Here is a 14217-nt window from a genome sequence, read left to right on the forward strand (position 1 = left end):
ACTTTATCTTGATCAAGCGGGACCACCATCCGATCGTACACCTCGTACGCATCATGGGTGGATCGGCTCTTTGAGCCGATTCACGGGACAACTTGAGAGCCGATCGAGGCTCGTATTTAACGTTTACGTGTATGCCATGCGAGAAACTAAGCGAGGCATCATCCAACACCTTCCCGACCGGGTATAGGTCGGGTGGCACGCCCCTGCATCGGCATCGGACGTGCGTGCCGAAGGCTTTGCGGGCCGTCGCTCGGAGGGACCAGGGCCAGCCGCAGTCCTGGGAGATTCCCGGCTCTACGGTGTTGCCCGTCGCTGCCCGCCGGTGGGTTTCTGACCGCAACAGGGCCCTAATGGGAAAGTTAACTTATGATGGTGTCCTTTTAGGAGCTAAGCATGGGGTCTGGCTTCTCCACCATCGGGGACTAGGCTACTTGAGGTGAAGAGTCTATGTCAAAAAAAAAGAGGTGAAGAGTCCATGTCTCCGCCTCCGTGACCTTGAGAACAAAGACAATGCGGTCGCTGAGATAAAGCTACACTTACTCCCTTCATGGCATCTTTAGGCTAGGAGGATTTGACCAAAGGGCTTAGCGGCGCGGAGACCCGACATACCTCTTTCCCACAATGAGGAGGGATTAGAGATGGGTTCTAGCCGATGATGATCTCTTAAGATAGCAAGCATCTGCACGGGAGAATCTATCTCGGTGCGAAAAAGAAAGTTGTTTATAGCTCAAAGAAATTTGTACTTTTTTCAAATTGACCAAGCACCCACCCCAAGAGGAAAGGGGCGAAAAGATCAACCTAAGGATTTTTAACCCTAGGTTTGAGAAAAAATGGTTATACCTAGCCCAACTCTTTCTCTTCTATATATATGTGCATAGAGACACAAAGTTTTCAGGTTTTGTCAAAGAAATACTACTAGCAAGGCCCAAGCCCAAATACAGAAAGGCCCATGCCCATCTATAGCAAGGCCCATGTTAGAAATAAGAACATGAAACGTTACCAAGGCTCACAAATAAATGAGTGCTAACACGATATTAATTGGATTGCCTTTTCAGGTCGACATAAATAAAGTTGGTCACGAGATATTTGTCTCCCCTTCCCCGCACAAGACACAGATTCCCAGCGCACACAGAAAATATGTCCCCTCCTCTCTGACCAGAGGACCCACATTCGTGGGACCCACGTGTCATCGACAGCTGGCCTCCCTGGTGGAATCCGAAGTCTCCAGTCTCCAGTCTCCACACCCTTCGGCCTCCGCCTACTCGGCTACTCCCCAAAATTTCGATTCCCACTGTGCAAAGCTCAGAGCTCAAGCTCAGTTCCCCACTCCACTGTCGGCGAGGCCCAAACCCTAAACCCCTGGCCGGGATCCAATGCCGACGCCCGCGACCGCGGCCGCGGCGGCGCTGCTGCTGATCCTCGCGGCGGCGGGCGGCGCGGCGGCCAAGACGACGATCGAGCCGTGCGCCAGCGCCGACTCCTGCACGGCGCTGCTCGGCTACACGCTCTTCGCCGACATGAAGGCCTCCGAGGTGGCGTCCCTCTTCCGCGCGGACCCGGCGGCGCTGCTGGCCGCCAACGCGCTCGACTTCGCCTCCCCGGGCGCCGCCAACCGGATCCTCCCCGCCGGGCTCGCGCTCCGCGTCCCCACCCGCTGCGCCTGCAACGACGGCGTCCGCAGGTCCGTCTCCGTGCGCTACGCCGCGCGCCCCGCCGACACGCTCGCCACCGTCGCCGACGTCGTCTTCGCGGGGCTCGCCTCCGCCGACCAGATCCGCAGCGCCAACGGCCTCGCGCAGGAGGACCCCGACGCGCTGCTCGACGCCGGGCAGGTGCTCGTCGTCCCCTTCCCCTGCGTCTGCTTCAACTCCACCGACAACAACCTCCCCGCCGTGTACCTCTCCTACGTCGTCCGGGTCGGGGACACCGTCGAGTCCATCGCCGCCGGACACGACACCACCGTCACGGATCTCAGCAATGTCAATGCCATGGGAAGCCCCGTTGTGGCACCGGGCGACATTCTTGCGATTCCACTGCCAGGTAAAATCATCTCCCATAATAACACTGTGACATCTGCTTTCAGATATGGAACTGGGGCTATGCCCTGTTATTCTAAAAATGATCTCCCATTCTCCCTAAATAGGTCGTTGCCAGAGAACCTGACAACCTTAACAGGTCCACATTATTTTCTTACCAATTTTGCTACTATAAAACCACCTGCGGATATAATGTCACCACCACCAACACTTTTAGAGGCCTCTCTGTTTTATACTACTACTAGTTGCTAACCAGGTACAAAAAGACAAGTGTGAATGCATAGTTGTTCTGTAAAGCTTCAGATTAATGATGCTTTTGCCCATCTTTAGCTGGTTGTTAGAAATGACAAGCCTTTTATTATGGGAAAAATGCACGGGATTGGCTTTATATTGAAAGCTAAACATTGTTTGTATACTGCATACTAGGATTAGTACTTGGTATCAGCCTGATATTAATATATTGTCCTTCATCGAAAAGGCATACTGGAGTAGTTGATGGTCAGATGGTGGTGCTCTTGCTATTCAGAATCAGAAGTTTGGATTTTGACAGTTACTTTGATGATTAGCTGGGCCTTTTGGTTCATCTATGTGGAACTGTCTGCTTTATTGGCATATTAACTCAGAAGTCATCTTCCAGCTCGTACCGTGCTCACACTGATTAGCTGCTTTCTTTTCTTGGGTATCCTAGTATTGCCAAACCATACTTGCCCTCATGCACTTGTTCACCCTTCTTCTGCATCATTTCCCAATGTTGCAAAAGAGTTTGTGTAACTTCATTAGGCTGAGTCAAAACCCTGTACTGAATTGCCATTCTCTTCTGAATTTTCCACACTGTGAAGGGATTGCCACAAGCCTACACAATTAATATCAAACCTTCAGATTGAATGAATGTTGTATGCGTAAGTACGTTTTACTGTCCTTCATATGATTGGTCCAGGATTGAGATAAACAGTGCTTGTAGCAGTGAATATCGGCGGATGTAATTTCTGTGGAGATCTATTTCAGGAATTTCCCATGAACACTTTTATGCTTTTCTGTTTTAGACTAGTAAACCAGGTAAAAAAAGACCATTGCGATGGCATAGGTCTGTAAATCTTTAGTGATGATAATATTGGCCATCTTTAGCAGGTAAAGTTACCAGAAATGTTAGTTTTTTTTTACAACAAAAGCGCAAGGGCAGTGCTTTATCTTGAAAGCAAAAGATTATTTGCACACATCATACTAAGATATACCAGTTTACACTCCAGACCCAAACAACAGAGCAAGGAAAGGGGAACTACCATTAACAAGAATAGTGAAAAGAAGTCTATTTGGAATAGACACTAGAAATGTTATAAACGCGATGGGCAATAACGGAGAACAAAAAGGAAATCACAGCAGGCAACACAAGATTTAACGTGGAAAAACCTCTCCAACAAAGAGAGGAGAAAACCACGGGCGCCAGCCAGTGAAACTCTACTATATCGGGAGTATTTACAAACACCGTGTGTTATCTTAGATGATGCGATTAACCCTAGCCGGCGGCTTACAAGAGGTATGAATAGGCGGTGATGTGATTAACACAAGGAAATGAACTACCATTAATAAGAATAGTGAAAAAATGTCTATTGAGAAACATAAGTCATCTTCCAGCTCCTACCGTGCCCACATTGGCCATCTTCGTTTTTGTGTCGCCCTAGCATTGGAAATACATACTTTAGCCCGCCTGCAACCAAGTATAAGATATGCCAGTTTGCAATCCAGATATTAGAAACTTATAAGTTGCCCATCGCCCCATCCTACTTCCAACATTCTCTAGTGCAGTGAAAGATGAATAGCCGTATATACAGTTTCGTTAGGCTGGGTCAAAAGCTTGTACATAATTGACATATTGTTCCAAATTTTCCACAAGGCTGAGCAGATTGCTGTCATTTGAGAGTGTTGACATATGGATTTTAGGAAAGTTGGGTATATCCTTTCAATGTGTTTCATATCAATGGTCCAGGATTGGGTTAAACATGCTTGCAGCTTGCTAAGCTATTAAATATTAACTACTCCCTCCGGCCCGGAAAAAATGACGGACGGACCATTTTACAAAAAAAATCCTTGCATTTATTTTATACTGAACCCACACTCCCTCGGATGCATGCATGCGAAACGGCCGCGTCAATTGAGAGATGCAATGATGGTCCGTTCCAGGACAAGCAATAAATGCAGACTTTTAATGGGTTTAATTACAAAACGCAACTGTACTAGTAGTCCGGCATTTTTTCCGGATCGGAGGAAGTATTTTGTGTTACATAGTTACATCGCTTCTTGGGATCACAGGAATTAGAAAAATGTCTTAATAGGAAAAACACATGAATAGGATGTCAAATCTTAATATATTATGGATTCCTACAGTCTCAGAACATAGGAATTCTATACACGATGCCATTGGATGGTGGACAGAAAATAAACACAAGAATTTTGGTGGAATGAGAGCATCCTTATAAATGTTAACTGACGGATCTTTACTTCCATTTACTTAATATCTTTTACTTTCATTTATTTTCCTCTTTTTGCTGATTGTTAACTATGCTCAGTAGTGATAGTTCAGTAGGATATGCTAGCTTGTTTCTGTACCTCTCTGTTGATTAATTGTTTTCTAACCATGGTTGCTATTTGTTTCTGTGATTAGCTTGTGCATCAACATTTCCTAATTTTGCTTCGGACTATGGATTGCTTGTGGCAAATGGGACCTATGCACTAACTGCTGGTAACTGTGTGGAGTGCAGTTGTGGGCCAGGGAGTCTCGAGTAATGTTACAGTTGCCCTCTCTTTTGGTCAATGCAGTTTCACTACTTCAACGTGTTTCAGACTATAATCTCCATGTTTCATCTCCCACAGTCTCTACTGCACACCAGCTTCATTAGCAGCGACTTGTTCAAGTATGCAGTGCTCCAATAGCAGTCTAATGCTTGGTAATGTGACTGCCCAAACCACCAGCGGTGGCTGCAGCGTCTCATCTTGCAGCTATGGTGGCTTAGTTAACGGAAGCATTGTGACATCGTAAGCAAAAATCCCTAATAATCTTTGTTTATGTTCTTTGGTTTCAAATCCCTCACCTCTTTCTGTTTGCAGGCTATCCTCGGGTCTTCAACCTACATGCCCTGGTAACTATTCTTTTCATTCTCATCTAGTCCACTGTGCAATTGGCTACTGCCTACTGAATACTGATAGGGTAAATCAGCAGCTATTTATACTTCTCATCCAAGGGAATTGTTACAGACTTACAGTACCTTGCACTCTCATAACTATTAGAGGGTACAGTTTAGATCTAGTTGTTACTTCTTCGAGGGAAATGCAAACATTATACTTCACACATATCGAAACCATCTAAACCTAATCCATGATTAGACTAAGTTGCTGGACGCCTTTCACTTCCCGAACGGGTTGGACTAGAAAATTCTTGGTTAATATGAATCTAATCGCCACAAGCCCTTAACGACTATAATAAAATGTGTCACCGCTCAAAATGTAGTCAGCATTGCGAGGCACATTGATTGATCAAGCCTCCTATGATACGTACAAGGTGCTGCAAAGTTTGGGTAATGGAAATTGTGGAATCCATGACATTTGACTAGAAGAAGGCATGCAACATAATAAGAGCATGAATCGAAGAAGTTATGATATGCTGGAAATATGTTTGTGTAAATATCATTAATATACTCGTGAAATGTGAAGTTACATCGAGCTTTTCCAGAGTCAGATTAAACAGCAAAACATTATTTTCACTTGCTTGTGGGATATAGAAAACGATCGAAAACCAGTGCAATATCAGGTCAACAATGGGTTGTAAAGTTTCAAATAGTCTCAAAGAATTTTTAGTACAGCAGAAGGGAATGTTCTACTTGTGCCCAAAATTTAGGATCGAATTCAGTCATATTATCGAGATACAAGAAAGCCAAATGCTTAGTACTGTCATTTTCTTTTCAGTTTCCTGCTTGTACTACATCACAAACTCCTCTTTCTTTATCTATATTGCATCTCACCATTCCAATTCATAACACAGGACCGCATCAATCTCCTCCACTGATGGAGCCGTCAACTGCAGCAAGCCATGGCTCGTTTCTTGCTCCATCCCCTGCGCCAGGACCTGGGGAGGCAGGTAGTGCTGTTCCTGGCTCATCAGAACCCGGGGGGTCCACCAATTCTGCTGGAAACCTCTCCCAGGCGCCTTCGGTGCATCAATTGACGGTCCTCATTCTTTCTCTAGTCTTGTACTTGCATATGTGAAGTTCATTGTAGAATATTGATGGATGTATTTGTATCGAATGTGGGCCCACATTTGGGCCCAGTGGTGGGACCTTTATGAATGGGGAGGTTTTCAGAGTTTCACTATGATTCTGCATTTCACAGTCATGCCAGTGGTGAAGTCACCAAGATCGAACTATTAGTATTCCAAGTATATTCACAGGAGAAATCGTAAATGCGTTGTTGATGCCTCAGTAATAGCGACCCCACATAGGGAACAAAGCTTATTGCCTGCACCTAGGCTTTAAGCCCAGCCTATCTGTAGGCGATGGTTTATGAGATAGTGTGGTTTGCTTGTTTGCTCGACAAGCGGTTAGTATGCCGGTGCTCGTCCATTTCAATGCGTCTGTGGATGATTTGCCTTTATATTTTCGGTCTTTTCGTAGCTAGTAAAAAGATGCACTCCCTGGTGGTGAACGACATAATTGATCCTACACTGTCATTGGCCATCTGACCCATCTCCTTTCGAACCTGATGCTGCCACCGTTCTATGTGTTTTGTCTCCTGGTTTTCGGAGTACCTTCTGCTCGCCACAGAATCCTGTGCTAACCATGTGCCATGCTACTTATTTTCACAAATTCAGTGGGAATGGTAGTGGCTCAATTAAAAAACAGTGGGAATGGGAGTGCGACATGGATGTGTCGATATTCCACATATCTTTTCTCCCTTTTGGCATTTCATTGTCACATCTATATTGTAATAGCATGTTGCAGGGGTTTTATGTCCTAACATGGGTAGCATTTAGCAATAGATTGTATGGTAGATGAGATTTCAGTTGTTGCGGTCTCTTATGTTCTGAATTGGAACCTTCCAGACCTAATAATTAGGTTGTGTGTATCTTGGGATATACTGATAATTTGATTTGAGAGGCATTCTTTTCCATTATGTAAGAAAGAAAAAAAAACCACGCATCATCACAAAAATTTAGCGCTTATGTAGCGCGATCTGTTGTGACCTGAAGACTTGAAGAAGGTTATGCCTTGCACAACTTTTTCAACAAATGAAACATATTAATATGATGAAGATACTAATTACACACATCTTCTGCAACAACATAGTTTTCTAATGGCACTACGGATATACACAAAAAAAAGTAGAAGAAATATGACTCATCAGAAAAGAAAGCAGTGCACAAGCGCCGACATTGTTCGATCATAGATCATATATTCTTACACTAGAGAAACTTCACGCTCTCAAAACAATGCCTTGCGTAATTAACTTAGCCTCTAAGTGCATTGCAACAGTTGACAGAGGATATGCCTGTCTAACAATGTTAAAATTCAGGTCGTCTACTTTTGCACCCACACTTATCCCTAGCTGCAAATTCAGGTGTGTGGATCAGTGCATGTTTTTTCTTTCGAGCGAGATGAGTCAGTATTGTAGATGTTGTGTGTGACTGTGAACATTGTTTTTTTTCGAAATGGGGATATAACCCCGGCTTCTGCATCATGATGATGCACACGACCATTTGACTGTGAACATTGTAGATGTATGGGCATTTGTTTGAGCGAGGAATCTTTGAGTAGCACCAATCGAGCAAGTGTCTTGGTGGCCATATGTTTTCGTGGGTCTTATTGTAAATTTGACTCGCGCCCCGTCGCTATAAATGAAGGAAATCCAACTCAGAACAAGCTCAATCCTCAAGGAACAACACGGTGACCGGTGCTGGACAGTGTTATTGTGCGCACCATGACGAAGGACATGTCAGTGTTGCAGCTTTTACCCTATGTTCTCGTCCTAACTATGTCGTTCGCCTGGCCGATCACCGAGTCGACGACCGGCCGCGCGACCATCCGCGCCGATCTCATGCACGTGGACAGCGGCCGCGGCTTCACCAAGCGCGAGCTGCTCCGGCGGATGGCGGCTCGATCGCGGGCTCGCCTAGACAGCCGGTGGTCACCTCCCGGCCGCGGCGGCAACGCCCACGCGGTGACCGTGCCTGTGGCCCGCGGCACCACCGGCAAGGCGGACTACAACTCCGAGTACAATATCCACTTCGCCATCGGCACGCCGACCCCGCAGCCCGTGGTGGCGACGTTGGACACGGGCAGCGACCTCATCTGGACGCAGTGCGTGTGCATGTCCTGCTTCGAGCAGCCATTTCCTGTTCTCGACCCCTCCGTCTCCGGCACCTTCCGTGTCATGCCGTGCACCGACCATCTTTGCGAGCACGGGGGGCTAGTGGTCTCCGGGTGCAACCTCAAGGACAAGACGTGCCTCTACGCCTACCACTACGGCGACAAATCGGGCACATACGGCACAATGGGCCAGGACACCTTCACCTTCAAGGCGCCCAACGGTATGGCCGCTACCGTGCCGAACCTCCGCTTTGGTTGCGCCCAGATCAACCACCTGACCTTCAGAACGAACGAGACCGGCATCGCCGGCTTCGGCCGCGGGCCGCTGTCTCTGCCGTCGCAGCTCAAGGTCGCCAGGTTCTCGCACTGCTTCACCACCATCGTAGAGGGCAAACCCAGCCCGGTGTTCCTGGGCACGCCGGACAACCTCCAAGCCCAGGCCACGGGGCAAATCAAAGCCACCCCGTTCGTGCCAAACCCAAGGTCACCGTTATACTTCCTTTCGCTCAAAGGGATCACCGTCGGCAAGACGCGGCTGCCGTTCAACGCGTCGGTGTTCGCGCTCAAGGGCGACGGCTCCGGCGGCACCATCACGGACTCCGGCACCGCCCTCACCAGCTTCCCGGAGGCCGTGTTCCAGGCCCTTCGGAAGGCGTTCGCGTTGCAGGTGCTGCTGCCCGTCGAAGAAGACAACGACATGTGCTTCTCCACCTCGCCCAAGGAGAAGCTGCCCGCCGTGCCGAAGCTGATCCTCCACCTAGAGGGCACGGACTGGGACCTCCCCCGCGAGAACTACGTCCTCGATATCGACCACGAGGATGGCACCGGCGGCGAGCTGTGCTTAATGATCGTTTCGTCGGGCGAGGGCAGCAGTATGACGACCATAGGCAACTTCCAGCAGCAGAACATTCACATCGTCTACGATCTGGAGGTCAATAAGATGTTCTTCGTGCCCGCGCGCTGCGACAAGCTATGACAAGTTGTCAATAAACGTGCAAGTGTAGGCGACAATTGAGCGTACGTACTGGTCCTTAGTAAAAATGTGCACTGCCGTTACTAGTGCTAAATAAAAAGCGCAAAATTTATTATTTATCCTATAATACTTAGCCAAGTCCTACGCCTGTCCGATTGCATGGTGTTTGAGTTACAAGTTTAGATTGCAACTAAGTTTTGTAATTGCAAATGTTTTTTTTTAATTCCAAATGGAGTTACAAGAAAAATGCTTCGAGCCGTTAGATTTGCTTCGTGATCCGTGCTAGTCATGAGTTTTAACTAAGATTTGATGATGAGATCTAACTAAAAACTACGTTGATTCTCAATCGACTAAAAACTAGCCACATTCATTATTTATGCATAGTCTGATGTCAGTTTTTGTCGTGAAAAAAACTCTTGTCACGAAAAAAGTTACATCTCGCATGGAAATGGTTATGTCAAAAACAACTAAAAAGCAATTTCAAATAATACAACTTTAGAAGATGTCAATCGTTCTTTTGGTTTAGCTTTAGGTCAGTTTATACATTAGTTGACCCAAGTTTTGTTAGAGTTATATCCGGTGATGATGTGTGATTACATTATGTCGTGCACTGTTCTGTAAACACAATTTTTCTACATCTAAGAGTATGCTAAGATTTTTTATGATTAAATTGGAAGACATCGCCCATCCACTGTCCACACACTGAGACTCTCTTATAAATATAGGGAATCAACACTTATATATGATGGCTAGCCTGTTCAATATAGATGTAAGAAAAAAACTCAGACGTTAAGTGCATACAGTAATGCGCCATGACACACTACATAGTATACTACTATCTCCATCCCAAGGCCTAAGACCTATAATTTTTTTTCAGAAAGTAAAACTATGCTAAATTTGACTAAGTTTTTTTTATCAAAAATCATTAACATGAAAAGTACAAAATCAATATCATTATATAGATAATCAAATATATTTTAATATGTAATCTACAAAATATCATATTTATTCATAAATTCTTCTAAAAGTTTGATCAAACTTTACTTCGTTTGACTTTCTGGAAAAAAAATAGGACTTAAACCTTGGGATGGAGGTAGTACTACCTACTCCCTCCGTACTCAAATAAGTGTACATCTAGCTCTAATCTTTGTCCACAAAAGTGTGTACTTCTATCTTTCCAATGTATTTTAATTGCTTCTCTCTCATCGCAAGGAAATCAAACCTAATAATATTAAGTATAGATTCTTCTTGTATTCTACATGCACTTAGCTTATTGGAGGTGAAATATTAAAGAGGGGAAATGCATGCTTCCAATGTATTTTTCACTCCACTTCATAAATTATCTTGAAAATCCCGCATGTACACTTATTTTTGGACGGAGGAAGTAATTATCACCACATCGATCCATCGGGAGATGCCACCTTAGATATAATGGTGAATGATTGAAATAATCTAAGATAGAACAAACTCTTAAAAAATAATGCAAAAAAGAATCACTAAGAATAGTAAAAATAGAAATATATTGATTGTAAGTACAACCTACAAATATATCAATGATGTCAACTCATGGCCAAGTGTTACCCTTTTCTTTTGAAAATATCATGTCATTCTATTGATCGAGACTTTTGTATATCACTCGCTCGATACGCAACTCGATCTTGATGATATTTCTGGTGGAAAATCCCTTTCATTTGTTATTGTTTCCACCGGTAAACACAAATCCAACTCAATGAGCTAATAATGTCACCGGAGAAAATTTGATGTGCATTTAAAATAACAAGAGATCTCTAAAGTCTCCAATTCTCCGCGTATAAATGATTAATAGCTCAAGGTTATCTTGTATATAGTAAGATTCATGATAAATATTTGTAAGACAAGCAATCGTATATAGTAAGATTACTCTATGTTTTGATAACTAGTGATGCATGTTCCCACTTTGAAGTTAGTTTTGCGCAATATTCACTAAAACAAGAGTAGCTTTCTCATACATAGTTAGTTTTCACGCATGACCACTCAAAACATTCAGAAAAAATATGTGCATCTAAATGTATTGACCAAAAATTAAGGTAGGACGGCTGCCCTACCTTAACCTACTCGGAGCTTCGCCCTACATCTTCTTCTTCTTTTTCTCTAGAATAATATGACTGAGCCAGGGAATATCCATTCTAATGTCCCACCTTCTCTCTCCTTCCACACTTGACAAATCTTGTGTTAGTTACCTTCTCTCCCCTTCCATAGTTTAAGACGTCTAATTTCGAAAGTTGAAACTTCCGTTGCTCTAGAGCCAGAAGTATAATTTGTAAACTGTTTAAATATTTGGGTTTCTAGTAAAGAGAGTTTTAGGACACGGTCGATATTGAATATATTCTGACAATGTTTTAAAATTAACTTTTGAAACTTGGTGAAACTTTAAAAAATCTTAAGGAAGCTAGTGACATATATTTTGAAACAATGTGTGCATAATAAATAGTAGAAAGTGCTAATAATTAGTTGTGTCATATATTTAACATTATTTTTACCGTAACTACGGCAGGTTTATGCCAGCCTGAACAACTTTATGTACTACGGCGGGCTTACACAAAGAGGCGAGGCCTAAGATTAGCGTGCAACCCAGAGCTAAGAACAAAGGAGACACATGCGTTGGGACGGATAGAATAAGAGAAGAGGGTTGGGAACCGCTCATTGAGAGGAGCAGGCGGTCCAATCCAAAGATCGAGACAAAAATGCAGTAGAATCACCATTGCCAAGGTTGACTTGGGAAACCTGCCTGAAAGAGTCGAGCCTGGCGAGAATGTCTTTCCAAACGGGGGTGTCCGGATAGTGGTAGTCACCAAGTCATGTCTAGCCACCCAGCCGTACCAACAATAGAACCTGGAAGCCCAGGGGGCGGAAGAAGAGGAGTGCAACTTTATAAGGAACTTGGAGAGGAGGGTAGAATTCTGCGCGAGAATGCACACCTCGGTCCAATAAACTTTGCATTACCCACCATTGCAAGATCCCTCTCTAGTCCAAAGGAAGGCCCATGGCCTTTTATCAATAGCTTCAATCACACCAGCGGGAAGGAGGCCTATGCCCATGGCATGTGCAAGCATGGAAGTCAAAACAGAGTTGACCAGAAACATGCAACCACCAATAGGGAGGGAGCGCCCGCGCCATCCGGGGAGTCTCATGTCGCTCTTTGAGATAATGGGATTGAAGTCAGCAAGGCGGAGTTTATGTGTGGAAAGAGGGAGGCCAAGGTAAGTTTGAGGGAAAGAAGAGATGGAGCAGCCAAAGGTGGTAACCATATCCGTAGCAGTGGAGGGGTCCGTTTCAATAGGTACAAAGGTGCTTTTGTGGAAGTTTATGGCCAGCCCGGAAGCAGCAGTGAAGTCACCAAGGAACTTTTGAGATTGGCAACATGTTGTGGGATAGCCTGGATAATGATGAGGGTATCGTCAGCGTATTGAAGAATGGGACTGGGGAGATTGTCAACTAAGGGGTGGAGAAGCAGCCCTTGAAGCGAAGCTCGAAGGAGTTGCTGGAGGACATCAACAACAATGTTGAAAAGAAAGGGGGAGAGTGGGTCTCAGCTTTAATCCCGCAACGACATTTAATCCAAGATGACATTAAGAAGAACAACGGTTTGGGAAGTCTTATTAAGCATCTTGACCCCAGACCGCCAAAGGTCAGGGAAGCCCGTGGCAAGAAGGATCTGATCAAGGGCATCCCAGCTGATGGAGTCAAAGGCTTTGCGGAAGTCGAGCTTGAATACCACCGTAGGGTCGGAGCGTGTGTGGATGCACAATATCAGTAGCATACACGAGTTTTTCGCAATAGGTCGGCCAAGATGAAACCCGTTTGGTCAGGATGAACCAAAAAAGGGATGAGCTCGCAAACACGAAGATTGAAACATTTGGTGTGGACTTTGAGGCAACTGGTTTGGAGAGATAGGCCTAAAGTTATCCTGCTTGTTGGCTCCTGCTTTTTTTTTGTAGGAGAATAGTATATGATTTATTAATTGGGCGAATGTTAGAGTTAAGGGAGTGGAAGTAATTGAGGGTGTCGAGTAAATTATTTTTAACAAGCTCCCAATTACCGCTTAGGGAAAGCCAGACCGAAACCATGAAGACCTGAGCTAGAATTATCGTTCATAGGAAAAAATACATTACATTTAATATTTATTAGCCATATTCTTACAATGTTTTCATCACGTACTCATTGTCAATACAGTATCCCATGTAATGGGAGAGGAACGACGTGGCTCCCCTGATCCGACGCGAGCGTTGGATCGAGACGATATGCTCGGCGATTCTGAGATTCCCCTACACCGCTACACCGTCGTCGTTCTTGATCTTTACGGAGACTGGGGCGAGACGGAGACGAAGGCCTAGGGCGCGTTTGGTTGCATGGGCCTGATTCGTGGCTCACTCGCGCAACCGTGTAAGCACACTTGCGCGTTGCTTGTGACGGTAAAGCACACGTCCGTTGGGAACCCCAAGAGGAAGGTGTGATGCGTACAGCAACAAGTTTTCCCTCAGTAAGAAACCAAGGTTATCGAACCAGTAGGAGATGAAGGCCACGTAAAGGTTGTTGGTGAAGGAGTGTAGTGCGGCGCAACACCAGGGATTCCGGCGCCAACGTGGAACCTGCACAACACAATCAAAATACTCTGCCCCAACTTAACAGTGAGGTTGTCAATCTCACCGGCTTGCTGTAAACAAACGATTAAACGTATGGTGTGGAGAATGATGTTTATTTGCAAAGAACAACAGAGAACAGTGATTGCAGTAGGTTGTATTTCAGATGTAAAAGAATGGACCGGGGTTCACAGTTCACTAATGGTGTCTCTCCAATAAGATAAATAGCATGTTGG

At 45.0% G+C, this 14217-nt stretch overlaps 2 protein-coding genes across 2 annotated transcripts; both read left to right on the top strand.

Annotated features, from left to right (window-relative positions):
• The first annotated feature begins 1373 nt into the window (after nucleotides 1–1373).
• Nucleotides 1374–6373, top strand: LOC124680712 (lysM domain-containing GPI-anchored protein LYP6-like). The gene is made up of 5 exons (XM_047215766.1): nucleotides 1374–2040; nucleotides 4696–4813; nucleotides 4905–5066; nucleotides 5139–5170; nucleotides 6070–6373. The coding sequence occupies exons 1-5, from the start codon at nucleotides 1374–1376 to the stop codon at nucleotides 6291–6293; spliced, it is 1203 nt and encodes a 400-aa protein (XP_047071722.1). The 3' UTR covers nucleotides 6294–6373.
• A 1627-nt stretch (nucleotides 6374–8000) lies between these two features.
• LOC124680711 (aspartic proteinase nepenthesin-1-like) lies at nucleotides 8001–9484 on the top strand. Its single transcript, XM_047215765.1, has one exon. It carries the CDS (start codon nucleotides 8001–8003, stop codon nucleotides 9363–9365), a length of 1365 nt encoding a protein of 454 aa, XP_047071721.1. The 3' UTR covers nucleotides 9366–9484.
• Nucleotides 9485–14217: the final 4733 nt, after the last annotated feature.

This window comes from Lolium rigidum, unplaced genomic scaffold, assembly GCF_022539505.1.
Source record: "Lolium rigidum isolate FL_2022 unplaced genomic scaffold, APGP_CSIRO_Lrig_0.1 contig_25951_1, whole genome shotgun sequence".
NCBI lineage: Eukaryota > Viridiplantae > Streptophyta > Magnoliopsida > Poales > Poaceae > Lolium > Lolium rigidum.